This window comes from Podarcis tiliguerta (assembly GCF_965153285.1).
Source record: "Podarcis tiliguerta genome assembly, chromosome: 4".
Taxonomy (NCBI): domain Eukaryota; kingdom Metazoa; phylum Chordata; class Lepidosauria; order Squamata; family Lacertidae; genus Podarcis; species Podarcis tiliguerta.
Window position 1 is genome coordinate 14074697 of NC_139537.1, and position 13441 is coordinate 14088137.

The 13441-nt window shown below is 45.0% G+C and overlaps 1 protein-coding gene across 6 annotated transcripts in view; it reads right to left on the reverse strand.

Annotated features, from left to right (window-relative positions):
- NOX4 (NADPH oxidase 4) overlaps nucleotides 1–13441 on the reverse strand; it is a 101409-nt gene that overhangs the window by 18274 nt on the left and 69694 nt on the right. For all 6 annotated transcript variants that reach the window (XM_083436527.1, XM_083436528.1, XM_083436526.1 and 3 more), the window contains one exon: nucleotides 12385–12466. In XM_083436527.1, coding sequence (XP_083292653.1) covers nucleotides 12385–12466 — 82 coding nt within the window. The remainder of the gene's footprint in view (nucleotides 1–12384; nucleotides 12467–13441) is intronic.

The following is a 13441-nucleotide window of genomic DNA, read 5'->3' on the forward strand; positions in this document are numbered from 1 at the left end:
AACCCATCTGGTCGAGCATCCTTTTCACACAGTGGCAAACCAGATGCCTGTGTGAGCCAGTGTGGTGTAGTGGTTAAGAGCGGTAGACTTGTAATCTGGTGAACTGGGTTCGTGTCTCCGCTCCTCCACATGCAGCTGCTGGGTGACCTTGGGCTAGTCACACTTCTCTGACGTCTCCCAGCCTCACTCACCTCACAGAGTGTTTGTTGTGGGGGAGGAAGGGAAAGGAGAATGTTAGCCACTTTGAGACTCCTTCGGGATATCAAATCCAAACTCCTCCTTCTCCTCCTATGGGAAACCTGCATGCAGGATTCGAGTGCAACAGAGCTCTCCCCTTACTGTGGCTTCCAAAAACCGAAATTCAGTAGCATTGTTGCCTCCAACTATGGTGGCAGAGCACAGTCTAGTACCTAGCTCTGTCGTCCCTGGATTTACCTAATTTTCTTTTGAAGCCATCTAGGTGGGTGGCCATCACTACCTCCTGAGGGCACGAGTTGCATAATTTAAGGACTTCCTTTGATTTGTTCTGAATCCTCCAACATTTAGCTTCATTGGATGTCCACAGGTTCGAGTGTTATGAGAGAGGAGGAAAAGCAAAGGAGCCCATGGAAGCCCTCTCCCCACTCTCCCCCAAAACCTTAGAAAATGGTCCTCAGCTTCATGGAGCAGACACATAGGAAGCTCAGGTCATTGGTGTATCAAGGTGAGTACTGTTTACACAGACTGACAGGGACTCTTCAGACTTTCTTCCAGCCCTACGTAGTGATGCCAGGGATTGATTTAGGGACCTTCTGTTTGCAGAGCAGATGGTCTATCATTCAGCTGAGGTCTTTGTGCATACATTTTGGCTCAAGGTACTCTGTAAATGCGATGTCCTTAGATGGCACCAAGAAAGAAAGAAAGAAAGGGAAAGAGAGAGAAGAAGAGAGAAGAGAGAGAAGGAAGGAAAGAAAGAGGGGGGGAAAGGAAGGAAGGAAGGAAGGAAGGAAGGAAGGAAGGAAGGAAGGAAGGAAGGAAAGAGAAAGAGAGAGAAGAAGAGAGAGAAGAAGAGAGAGAAGAGAGAGAAGGAAGGAAGGAAAGAGAAAAAAGAAGGAAGGAAGGAAGGAAGGAAGGAAGGAAGGAAGGAAGGAAGGAAGGAAGGAAAGAAAGAGAAGAAGAAGAGAGAGAGAAGAGAGAAGGAAGGAAGGAAAGAGAAAAGAAGGAAGGAAGGAAGGAAAGGAAGGAAGGAAAAAGCAAAAGAGAGATAAAGAGAGAGAATAAGAAAGAAGAGAGAGAAGAAGAGAAGGAAGGAAGGAAGGTTGTACTCTGTGCTATACGGCATACTTCAATTTTCTTCTTTTTTTAAAAGTAGCAGCCCAAAATAAAGATATTGGGAGGAAATCCCACTCAATTCTGTATTGCTACCAACAGGCCTATAGCCTGACACCTCACTCTACTGATACCCACAATGCAAAAACAATGCAAAAACAGAACAGAACAAAACAAAACCCCAAGCCTTTCATCCTGACAGCTTCTGCACTTTTTGGTCTCAGCACAAAGCAGCTCCAGCTAGCTGGTTAGACACCACTTGCAATAGCTTTGGCACCTAATTTCATTGGCTGTTACTGCTGTTCCGTGGCTGCTAGCCACATTCCCCAGCTGCTAGCTGTCCAGCTATTCTGCAGCGCACCGGACTTTTGCTTTGGGGACAGAATAACTAGGTTGCTGGAAGATGCCATCAAAGCTTGAGCTCTGAAGTGAATTGGAGAAGCAGGAGGGTAACAAAGGGCTGTGCAAATTCATATTACACACATTGCATCTTTCCTTGCTTGCATCCTTCACTGCTTTTCCTCTAGAAGGCCCCTTGTCACTCAGTGGTAGGGCAAGCAAAATGTCCCACATTCAACCCTTGGCTTCTCTGGAGAGGGCAGAGAGAGACCCCTGCCTGAAACCCTGGAAAGTTACTGCCAGTCAAGTCAGTGTTGACAGAACTGAGCTAGAGCTATTTTAATAAATAGGGGTCTTAGTAGACCACAATCTGAACATGAGTCAATAGTATGGCGCAGCAGCAAAAAAAGCTAATGCTATTCTAGGATGCATCAACGATACTATAATGTCCAGAACAAGGAAAATAATAGTCCCATTCTATTCTGCCTTGGCCAGACCACACCAGGCATAAAGGAAAAGGGACCCCTGACCATTAGGTCCAGTCGTGGCCAACTCTGGGGTTGCGGCGCTTATTTCACTTTATTGGCCAAGGGAGCCGGCGTACAGCTTCTGGGTCATGTGGCCAGCATGACTAAGCCATTTCTGGTGAATCAGAGCAGCGCATGGAAACGCCATTTACCTTCCCGCCGGAGCGGTACCTATTTATCTACTTGCACTTTGACGTGCTTTCAAACTGCTAGGTTGGCAGGAGCAGGGACCGAGCAACGGGAGCTCACCCCGTCGCGGGGATTCGAACCGCTGACCTTCTGATCGGCAAGTCCTAGGCTCTGTGGTTTAACCCACAGAGCCACCAGGCATACTGTGTCCAATTTTGGGCACCACAATTTAAGAAGGATGTTGACTAGCTGGAACGTGTGCAGAGGAGGGCAACCAAGATGATCAAGGGTCTGGAAACCAAGTCTTATGAGGAAAGGTTGAAGGAGCTGTGGATATTTAGCCTGTAAAGAGGAGACTGATACGATAGCCATCTTCAAACATCTCAAGGGCTGTCACATGGAAGATGGAGCAAGCTTGTTTCCTCCTACTCTGGAGGGTAGGACCCGAAACCAACAGCTTTGGGCTACAAGAAAGGAGATTCCAGCTGAACATCAGGAAGAACTTTCTGACAGCAAGAGCTGTTCGACAGTGGAACAGACTCCCTAGATACTCTCCATCCCTGGAGAGCTTAAAGCAGATGTTGGATGGCCATCTGTCATGGATGCTTTAGTTGAGATTCCTGCAATGCAGGGGACTGGACAAGACGACCCTTAGGGTCTCTTATGACTGTGCAAGTCTATGACTCTATGATCCAACTGCCACTTCATCCTTCAGCCTTTCCCCAACCCCTGTCTGAGAGAACCACCATTTCAAAGCTTCCATCTAGAAGAGCTTGGTCTCTAAAAGTTGCAGCGTGCCCTGATCCATTTTTAAACAACCCACACCAAGATTCCTTTGAGGCCAAGAAGCCGATGCAACTGAGCACGGAGGTGGTCAATATTCCAGCAGCTCATGGCGCAATTCAAACAGAAAAACTTCCCAGAGGAAAGCTGAGCGTGGAGATCGGGAAATGTCACGAGAATGCCAAATGAGAAGCGGCAGGGAGAGGGGAAGCCTGGAGGAGAGGCCTAAACGTATTTCATTTAAATGCTCCTCAGAGAGGCGCTTGCAGCTTCTCATCTTGTGCCAGCTTTGCAGTATTATGGGGGAAAAACACACGAGAAAACACAGCATGAAAAACATGTCGCCGACAACGTACCTCACTGAGAAATGTTCATGAAAAGGATAGAATCATAGAATCAGAGTTGGAAGAGACCACAAGGGCCATCGAGTCCAACCCCCTGCCAAGCAGGAAACACCATCAGAGCACTCCTGACATATGGTTGTCAAGCCTCTGCTTAAAGACCTCCAAAGAAGGAGACTCCACCACACTCCTTGGCAGCAAATTCCACTGTCGAACAGCTCTTACTGTCAGGAAGTTCTTCCTAATGTTTAGGTGGAATCTTCTTTCTTGTAGTTTGGATCCATTGCTCCGTGTCCGCTTCTCTGGAGCAGCAGAAAACAACCTTTCTCCCTCCTCTATGTGACCTCCTTTTATATATTTGAACATGGCTATCATATCACCCCATAACCTCCTCTTCTCCAGGCTAAACATGCCCAGCTCCCTTAGCCGTTCCTCATAAGGCATCGTTTCCAGGCCTTTGACCATTCTGGTTGCCCTCCTCTGGACACGTTCTAGTTTGTCAGTGTCCTTCTTGAACTGTGGTGCCCAGAACTGGACACAGTACTCCAGGTGAGGTCTGACCAGAGCAGAATACAGTGGCACTATTACTTCCCTTGATCTAGATGCTATACTCCTATTGATGCAGCCCAGAATTGCATTGGCTTTTTTAGCTGCCGCGTCACACTGTTGGCTCATGTCAAGTTTGTTGATGGACAAGAAGATGCTGTAAAGCCAGGGCAGCTGAGATTGTGCCCTTCAGATTTGGCTGGACTTGAACTCCCAAAAGCCCCAGGAAACAGCGCCAATCTTTGGGGGGGGGCACAAGACTCCAGTGATATCTGGGGACAGCATATCGGCTTTCCCTACCAGGCTAGAAAACAGCCCTAAGCAGGTTTTCCAAATAAGCCTTACGCCCCAACCAGACCATGTCCCTCGTTTGCACACAAAGGCCACCAGCGTTTTGTAATTTCTGCAATGCCTCTATTGTGCTGCAGTCCTGCACTGGCAGTTCTGCACGAGTTTCTGAAGAGAGATCACGTTTGCACAGAGAAGGGCAGCTGCATGAAGGATGGGAAACCTGGGGGGGGGTTCTGGGAGCTCCTTGTTTTGTCAGTGGCAAGACTTAATTAATGGATGGAAATGAGTGGCACAGGAGGCAGTGGTGCCCACTGGCTGAGAGGGCTTGTGAAGGGAAGTCAGACAAATGTATGGGAGGGTGGCGCTACCTGTGCCAATTAACCCTTCACCCGTTGCTGCTGCCACCTGTCCCAAGTCACAGGCTGAGTGCCGAGTGAAATCAGAGATGTGGAGAGCTTCTTTCAGTTCTTTTATTTACATCAACAGACTGCACAGAGAGGCCATGAATTATGCTCCCTTTGGTCTCAAGACGTTGCTCAGAGTGCCTGTTCCACACCAGTCCTGGCTCTGGCATAGCATCTGCTGCCGTTCATAGGTTTGCTGCCTAAGCACGGGAGCGATTTTGCAGGTGTAGTCAATGGTGCTGTATCCTTTACCCTCTGTTCCACATAAAACAACGAACACATAATTCTCCAGGTCTAGTCCATGAGACTAGACCTCATTTAGTTGGAAAGATTGCACTAGACTTGGATGAGAGCATGCAGCTTGAAGAAGACACACACATTTGTGAATAGCCAGGATGTTACAGAGATCTAGCTTTAACAAAAGTAGAGCAAGACATCTCGTAGTCCGTAGCTAAACTGGTACCTCTACACGAATCGCTGAGCGTCAGAGTCTGACAGCTTGATAAATGAACATCTACCTCTCCTTTTCGAAACCTTTTTTTTTTTACGGCTGATGTCAACACTTTCAGATTGCTCGCTGTATATTTGAAGCGCTCTTTTTTGGTGTTATTTTCAAAATGGCAGCTATCTCGGAAATGAGAAAGGATATTGAGTCATGTCAGATCTGGTTTTCAATCTGTGTTCTCTGCTCAAAAAAAGAGAGGAGTTAGAAAAGAGGGGGAAAGAAAAGAAGAGGATGAAAAAACATTGATCTTAGGTGTGAAGACCAATGTCACATTGTAAGTGTCTGCACTGTACATTGAATGCAGTATCATATGACGTTAATCAGCTTCTCCCCAAAGAAACTTGGGAACTTTTTAATTAAATGTTTCCAGAGTGGTTGAACCATCCATCTCCACCACGAGAATGCTTAATGCCATCAAATCCATTAAAAAACCCCACTGCCCTTGGCAAAACAAGTGGCCCTGGCAGAGTATTGGGGGGGGGGGTACTTAAAAGGTAAAGGGACTCCTGACCATTAGGTCCAGTCGCGGCCGACTCTGGGGTTGTGGTGCTCATCTCACTTTATTGGCCGAGGGAGCCGGCGTACAGCTTCCAGGTCATGTGGCCAGCAAGACTAAGCCGCTTCTGGCGAACCAGAGCAGCGCACAGAAACGCCATTTATCTTCCTGCCAGAGCAGTACCTATTTATCTACTTGCACTTCGTGCTTTCGAACTGCTAGGTTGGCAGGAGCAGGGGCTGAGCAACGGGAGCTCACCCCATCACAGGGATTTGAACCTCCAACCTTCTGATCAGCAAGTCCTAGGCTCTGTGGTTTAACCCACCCGCGTCCCAGGGGGGTACCTGCATACCCTTAAATTGTGGATCTCCCTCCCCACAGAGTTGTGTCTGGCACCTCCATTATTTTGGAGAATGCTGAGGACGCACTTCAATTGTATGTTTTCAGGACCCACATTATTTCTGTGAGTGTCTTAAGCTGCTTTTGGTATTGTATACTAATACTTCCCTGGGACTTTAGAGTGAAGGGCAGGTAATAAATTAAAACAAAAGCAACTTTCAGCTCTGCCTTAATTTTTAATTCAAACTCTGTTTTTCATAGGTTTCATAAATTTCTTCAATATTAGCATGTGTGTGATTGTAATAGCAGGGGTAGGCAACCTAAGGACCATAGGCCAGATGCGGCCCAATCACCTTCTCAATCCAGCCCATGGATGGTCTGGGAATCAGCGTGTTTTTACATGAGTAGAATGTGTCCTTTTATTTAAAATGCATCTCTGGGTTATTTGCGGGACCTGCCTGGTGTTTTTACACGAGTAGAATGTGTGCTTTGATTTAAAATGAATCTCTGGGTTATTTGTGGGGCATAGGAATTCGTTCATATATTCCCCCCCCCAAAAAAAAAATATAGTCCAGCCCACCACCTGGTCTGAGGGACGGTGGACCGGCCCACGGCTGAAAAAGGCTGCTGACCCCTGCTCTATAGGGTGTATTTATATATAGTCCTCAGCTTGTTTGCTAACGAGCTGTGATGCCAACGAACCATTTCCTGTAATGAGCATACAATTTATTGCAAAAGATTAATTATATTATAAACGGCAGCCAATGGCTCAAAATAACACATGTAAAGATTTCTCTTTTAATGAGCTGCCAAAGTGTGGCTGACTCTCCCTGTGTGGAAAACACAGAACAAAACGAAGCAAAAGAAAGGAAAGGGAAAGCAACCAGTCCTTATTCTTCCCTGAGAAGGCCACCTTTTCAGCCAATCCTGGTGCTGAGATATAATGAAGGACCATTATCATTTCAAAGAGTGCTACAGCTCAATAATCTAAGCAGCATGAGATGGTGGTTCAAAGAGTTTGTGGTTTTAAGAGAGGGAGAGTACCCACTGCTTCTGTGGAAATGAACAAGGAGTTGAAAACGTTCAGCAGATCTCGCCATTAGCTGCCGGGAGACACAAGACCTCAAGCAGTAACAGCGGGAACCTGTTCCTTGCATCTAATTATATGATAAATACACACACACCACAACTCTGATTATTTTCAGCACGCACACACACACACACACACACACACACACACAGGGATAGATTTGGAGGGTGGCATTCCATTGAAATTCACCAGTAAAAATGAGCTGCCATTTATTCTTTTAAAAAAAAGTTTTTTGAGGGTGGGGCAAATGAGAGAAGCAATTTCTGAATGTCTGGAAGGCGAATGCATTCATAAGGGATCTCTGCCACACCTTACATTGGCCTGTGTTGGTATTTTCAATGAATTTGAACACACTGAGAGTGTCCTATGAATGGTTCAACATGCTTCCAGATCATTGGCTATGCATCTAAGCTTGATCTGTCTCGACCCATTCATTTTTTGCGTTGCAAATGAACACACATTGACCCCTTCACAAGACTGCTTTAGCATTGCCAACTTTTCAACTGCCACCCACTGCTGTGCCTTTTCTATACACATCAATTTGATGCTAAAGGCACAAGAGCAACTTAAAGGTAAAGGTAAAGGGACCTTTGACCGTTAGGTCCAGTCGCAGACGACTCTGGGGTTGTGGCACTCATCTCGCTTTATTGGCCTAGGGAGCCGGCGTACAGCTTCTGGGCCATGTGGCCCGCATGACTAAGCCACTTCTGGTGAACAGGAGCAGCACACAGAAATGCCGTTTACCTTCCCGCCGGAGTGGTACCTATTTATCTACTTGCACTTTGACGTGCTTTCGAACTGCTAGGTTGGCAGGAGCAGGGACCGAACAACGGGAGCTCACCCCGTCGTGGAGATTCGAACCGCTGACCTTCCGATCGGCAAGCCCTGGGCTCTGTGGTTTAGACCACAGCGCCACCCACGTCCCTAAGAGCAACCTAATGTTCTCTTATTTTGCTGTTTCATAGGCCAATGCTACTTTGCATGCCATTCCAAAAATCCCCAAGCTTTTTCTTTATTCAAATTAGGTCTATTCTTTTCTGGCGCACTGAACTACTCATGAAACCAGACTGACACTTGCAAACCCACTGGGAAAATTCAACATCGGTTGATTAGCACCAGTGAAATGTTACTCATGCAGGTGGACTGTCACAAATTTGCATCATCTTAAAGCTCTGGCTGAAAGGTGTCACAGAGGTTTGTAATTACCTGGCTTGAAATGCAAACTCGTCCAGCTTGCAAAGCTCGGCTAGGTTACAAACTGAGCAGCATTTTCAAGCAATGTTCCTTTCTAGCTTGGAATCAGAGCCCTCCCTCTTTCCCCGAACACCGCAAGGAGAGAAGAATGTAGATGGACATGATCACACTTTTCCAAAACTTTGAGGACAGCCACATAGATTAGTCCCCCACAGTCCCAGATCTAATGGACAACTTACAGAAGGCTAGATCTTGGTTGAACATTAGAGGAAATGTATTGATGGCAGGAGCCATCTGACAATGGAACCAATTATTGGGTTAGGAAGACTTCCACCTCCCTGGAGGTCTTCAAGGAGAGGCTATCTATCTATCTATCTATCTATTATCTATCTATCTATCTATCTATCTATATCTATCTATCTATCTATCTATCTATCTATCTATCTATCTATCATCTCTCTCTCTCTCTATCTATCTATTTATCATCTATCTATCTATATCTCTATATCTATCTATCATCTATCTATCTATCATCTATCTATCTATCTATCTATCTATATCTATCTATCTATCTATCTATCATCTATCTATATCTATCATCTATCTATCTATCTATCTATCATCTATCTATCTATCTATCATCTATCTATCTATCTCTATCTATCATCTATCTATCTATCTATCATCTATCTATCTATCTATCATCTATCTATCTATCATCTATCTATCTATCATCTATCTATCTATCATCTATCTATCTATCTATCTATCTATCTATCTATCATCTATCATCTAGCTATCATCTATCTATTGTCATCTATCTATCTATCTACCACCTATCTATCAGATCTATCTATCTATCATCTATCTATCATCTATCTATCTATCTATCATCTATCTATCTATCTATCTATCTATCTATCTATCTATCTATCTATCATCTATCTATCATCTCTATCAGCTGAGGATGCTTTAGCTCAGGGGCTGAATTCTCTGATTCCAGGCCACATCATATTTTAGTACGGAACTCAGAAATCCAGAAAATTACATGCCCCAAATCTCATGAGCATGCTTGGCACCATCCCGGGCACAAGGAGCCTTGGGAAAGGTTGTTCCTGGGGCACCCAGCATTTCATTGGCACAGCATTCAAAGTTCTGGAAGAGTAAAGGGTAAACCACTCAGTTTCTACAGTCCACGCCAGAGAAGAATTTGCCAGGGAAATGATGTTCAATTGGTAATACAGTTGCAATTCCTCCCCCCCTTAAGAGTATTATTTATCCAAATATCCAAATGCAGAAACATATATGCATTATGTACACCGAATCAGACTCCTGGTCTAACTATTGCAGTATTGTCTAGTTTGATTCAGGCAGCAGCTTTTGCCAGCCCTACCTAGAGACGTCTGGGACATGTTGTGCTCCAGGCAGAAGCTCCACCACTAAATTACAGCCCTTATAATCCTAATCTGGAACAGGGTGGTATTATATTAACTTCCCTCTGCAACGTTCCAGGCCACAACCTAAGGGATCATTCCTTATTCAGTTTTTGAAGTCTGTAGCAGGTCTGTGCACTGGATTTGGCCAAAGTCTGAACCAAATTGAGCTGATTCAGGGAAGATCCAGACTCTGGCCGAATCAGGTGGTGACAGACACGGATTGCTTTGGGGCTGGGATTGGGTTGGCTGTTTTCTGGGTTGACCTGAGTCAGATCAGGTGGTGGTGTGGATGTACCTAGTCCTGGAATGTGTTTGAATGAAGCAGGGAAGCATTTCAATGCAGAATGCTGTGAGGGCTTCCTTCTCAGAGCCAACAGCTCTGCTATTTCTATCTCTGCTTCTGCAGCCAGTTGAGAACAGTCGCCCTGTTGGGTTTTGAAGCCATTCTTGGCAGTCGTCTATCTGTTTTAATGAAATCTCTCTCTCTCTCTCTCTCTCTCTCTCTCTGGCCCAATCCCTCTTCCTTCTGTACATCCAATGCTCGACTTCCAGTGGTCTTGATCCTCTGCTCAATCTGGCCCTGCTGTGCTCCAGAGAACCTTCTCCCCTTCATCTCGTGCCACCTGGAACAACCTCCGCACATCTTCCCACTGCACTGTTTCATCTCAAATCTGTGGCAAAAATGCCCTCTTCCTTCCTCTTTCAGCTTTCTTCATTTCTTCATTTTGTTTTTTTTAAAAAAACCCACCCAACCTCGGTGTATTTTAACTAAACTCAACATGTGAAAGAAAGAAATATTCACACAGTTGAATAGCAGCAATAAAGGCTGCTGTGAGGACAATACAGATTATCGTATCATATCGTATCGTAAAGTATACTAACTACATGAAGCCATACAGATATTGATGATACTAAAAACAACATCATCAGACAAGCATAACCATTCTGTGTCCACTTACTTGGTTCAATAGGACTTCCTCTTCAGCATGCATAGGACTGAAGTCACAATTCTAGTAAATGTTTATCAGCTCTATATACTCTATAAAATGCATGAGGAACTCTTTGCTGTTCCAGGCTCACTTCCTACTTGCAGCGGCTCAACCTCTCCTTCACTGAACACCCACAAACATGGCTAAATATCATTGGCAGTAATAGACACCTTCCTTCCCCCCCTCCTTTCTGTTCTAAACACAGGAGAGGTGCAAAGAGCTTTTCCCTGAGAGACAGTGTGGAAGTAGCTGAGGAGAGGCGCTGAAAGACCATTTTGGGGTCCTAGCTCTTTTTCAGGTCTTTTAGGTGTGGCAGCCATTTTGTGCTATGCCACGCTCCCATGGCAGCCATCTTGCAACTAGAGCTCATGGCACTTTCACGAAATTCCAGATAGATCCACCAGCCCCAAAATGTTGGTCACCTTCAACTAGATAAATAAATTGATGGAGACCAAGTACACCAAGACAAGATACAAGAAAAGCAGGGTCCTGTCTCGCCATATCTGCGCTACCTCTTAGTGAGCATGGCTGCTGCCATTTTGACTACCTAAGGGGCAGCACTCAAAGATATCGTCTGGAATTGAAATACAGAGTAGGTATACAGAAAGCCAGGTCTCAAGCATGACAGAGGGTGGGTCTTCACACAGAAAAATAAATGCTATAAATAAGTCATAAATTAAATCGTTGTAACAAAAGAGAGAGAAAACGCTATGTAAAATCTCATAGAAAAGTTTTGTGCTCTACAGCGCCATCTGGTGCTGCATGTTTATAATGCATTTAAAACAATGGTGTTTTTTTACTAGTGTAGCTGAGTCCCAAGTGCAGAACCCGGAATGGGGTTATGCAGATGAGGAAGTGGAGCTATGCAGAAAAGATGAGGCTTCCTTCTCAAAGGCTATAGGTCGCCAGGGGCAGGGGGCAGATTTAGCCCCCGTTCCTCAAAGGATGTATTTCTGTATCCTCACCTGGTGGGCGGGGGGAGGAAAAAACTACCCCATTTTAGGATACTGCTGTGCTGAGGTCAAAACCGAACCTCCATCGCTGACAGACCCAAAGACATTTTGCACGTCTTGCATGATGGGGGGGGGGGGAATCTCAAGATCTCTAAAGCATGCAAGCCCCCTCCCCGACAGCCCTTGATAATGATGGACAGCTTGTTAATTAACAATGAAAGTGGCATCTGATTCTGATGGGCGCCTTCTAATTATGAATGCACTCTCATCTATCTCTGTCTTACTTCTCTTTCTTCTGAAAACAAGCAAGCTCTCATTAGAAGGTGCCTCTGTTTACGATTTGGCTGCCACAAAAGCCAGGTTCCTGATTCAGTCGGTTTGTATGCTTCAATGGTTGTAGCAGGCTGTGACGTGTGTGGGTGTATGTGTGTGGCACCTACCTAGGATGCCTTGTTAAAAATCCAGGTGCGTCTGTCATCAGGAGAGAAGGAATACCAAAAGATACACAGAGGGATTAACCTAACTAGACCCTTCCTTGTGTCGATGCACAACATCAAGGAAAGCAAAATGCAGCCTAGACACTGAGATCAGTGGCTTATCCATCAGTCTGGGAGCGCAGAGACCCATCTCTTTTGCGGCACAGGAAACCACAGGACGAAATTTGCCTTTTTTCCTTATCTAATTCTTCCCAAGGAGAAGGTAACGTTTACTTACTTAGGATAACGCCTTTGCTGGAAGACCGGCAGGATCTCAGCATCCCAAGTGGAATGGAGGAACAGCAGGTCCCGAAATCTCTCTGTCAAACAGCAATAACAACAAAAATGATGCAGCCTTTTGTTGCAGAATCCAACTAGCTCAACTGCATCGGTGCAAGGCTTTTATCATATGCGGTGGACTTGTAAGGTAATAAAAGCTTTCTGGGAGATGATATATAATGAAATGAAAAAAGAAATGCTTAAAATAACTTCGTTAAGAAACCAGAAGCTTTTCTATTAGGAATTATAGGTACCAACATCCCAAGTGAACAGAAAAGACTTTTGCAACAGAAAAGACTGTGCAACACAGATGCTACTAGCCCAGAGATGGAAAGAAGATAAAGTCCCTATCAGAGAGGAATGGCAAACCAAGCTGGCGGACTATGCCAAAATGGCAAAGCTGACCGGAAAACTCAGAAACCAAGAGGACAGAAAACATTATAAAAGAATGGGGGGGGGGGGTTATAAGTTATTTAGGAGACCACTGTAAGCAGATGGAAACAATAGCAGGATTTTTATTTCGCTCGTAGCGTAACAGTAACCATGGATAATATGGCTTGATATAAAAATTGGAGCATGGAAGAATATGTAGTATTAAATGTTGAAAATGGGACCCCATGGAGGGGGTGGGGGGGGGAAATCTGGAGATTCGGAGGAATTTCTCTATGTGGATATAATTTTCAATTCTTTGTTTATAACTCTGTATTGTGGTACCAAGGTTTACGAACTTAATCCGTTCCGGAAGTCCATTCTTAAACCAAAGCATTCTTAAACCAAGGCACGCTTTCCCATAGCAGTGGGGGACTCAGTTTACAAATGGAACACACTCAACAGGAAGCGAAACATGTTCTGCTTCCAAGGCAAAGTTCACAAACCAAAACACCTACTTCCAGGTGTTTGGCAGCGTTCTTAATCCAAGTTGTTCATAAACTAAGCTGTTCTTAAACCAAGGTACCACTGTATTCGTAAAACCAAATAAAAATGATTTTAAAAAAAACCTCTGCTCCGGGGGGGGG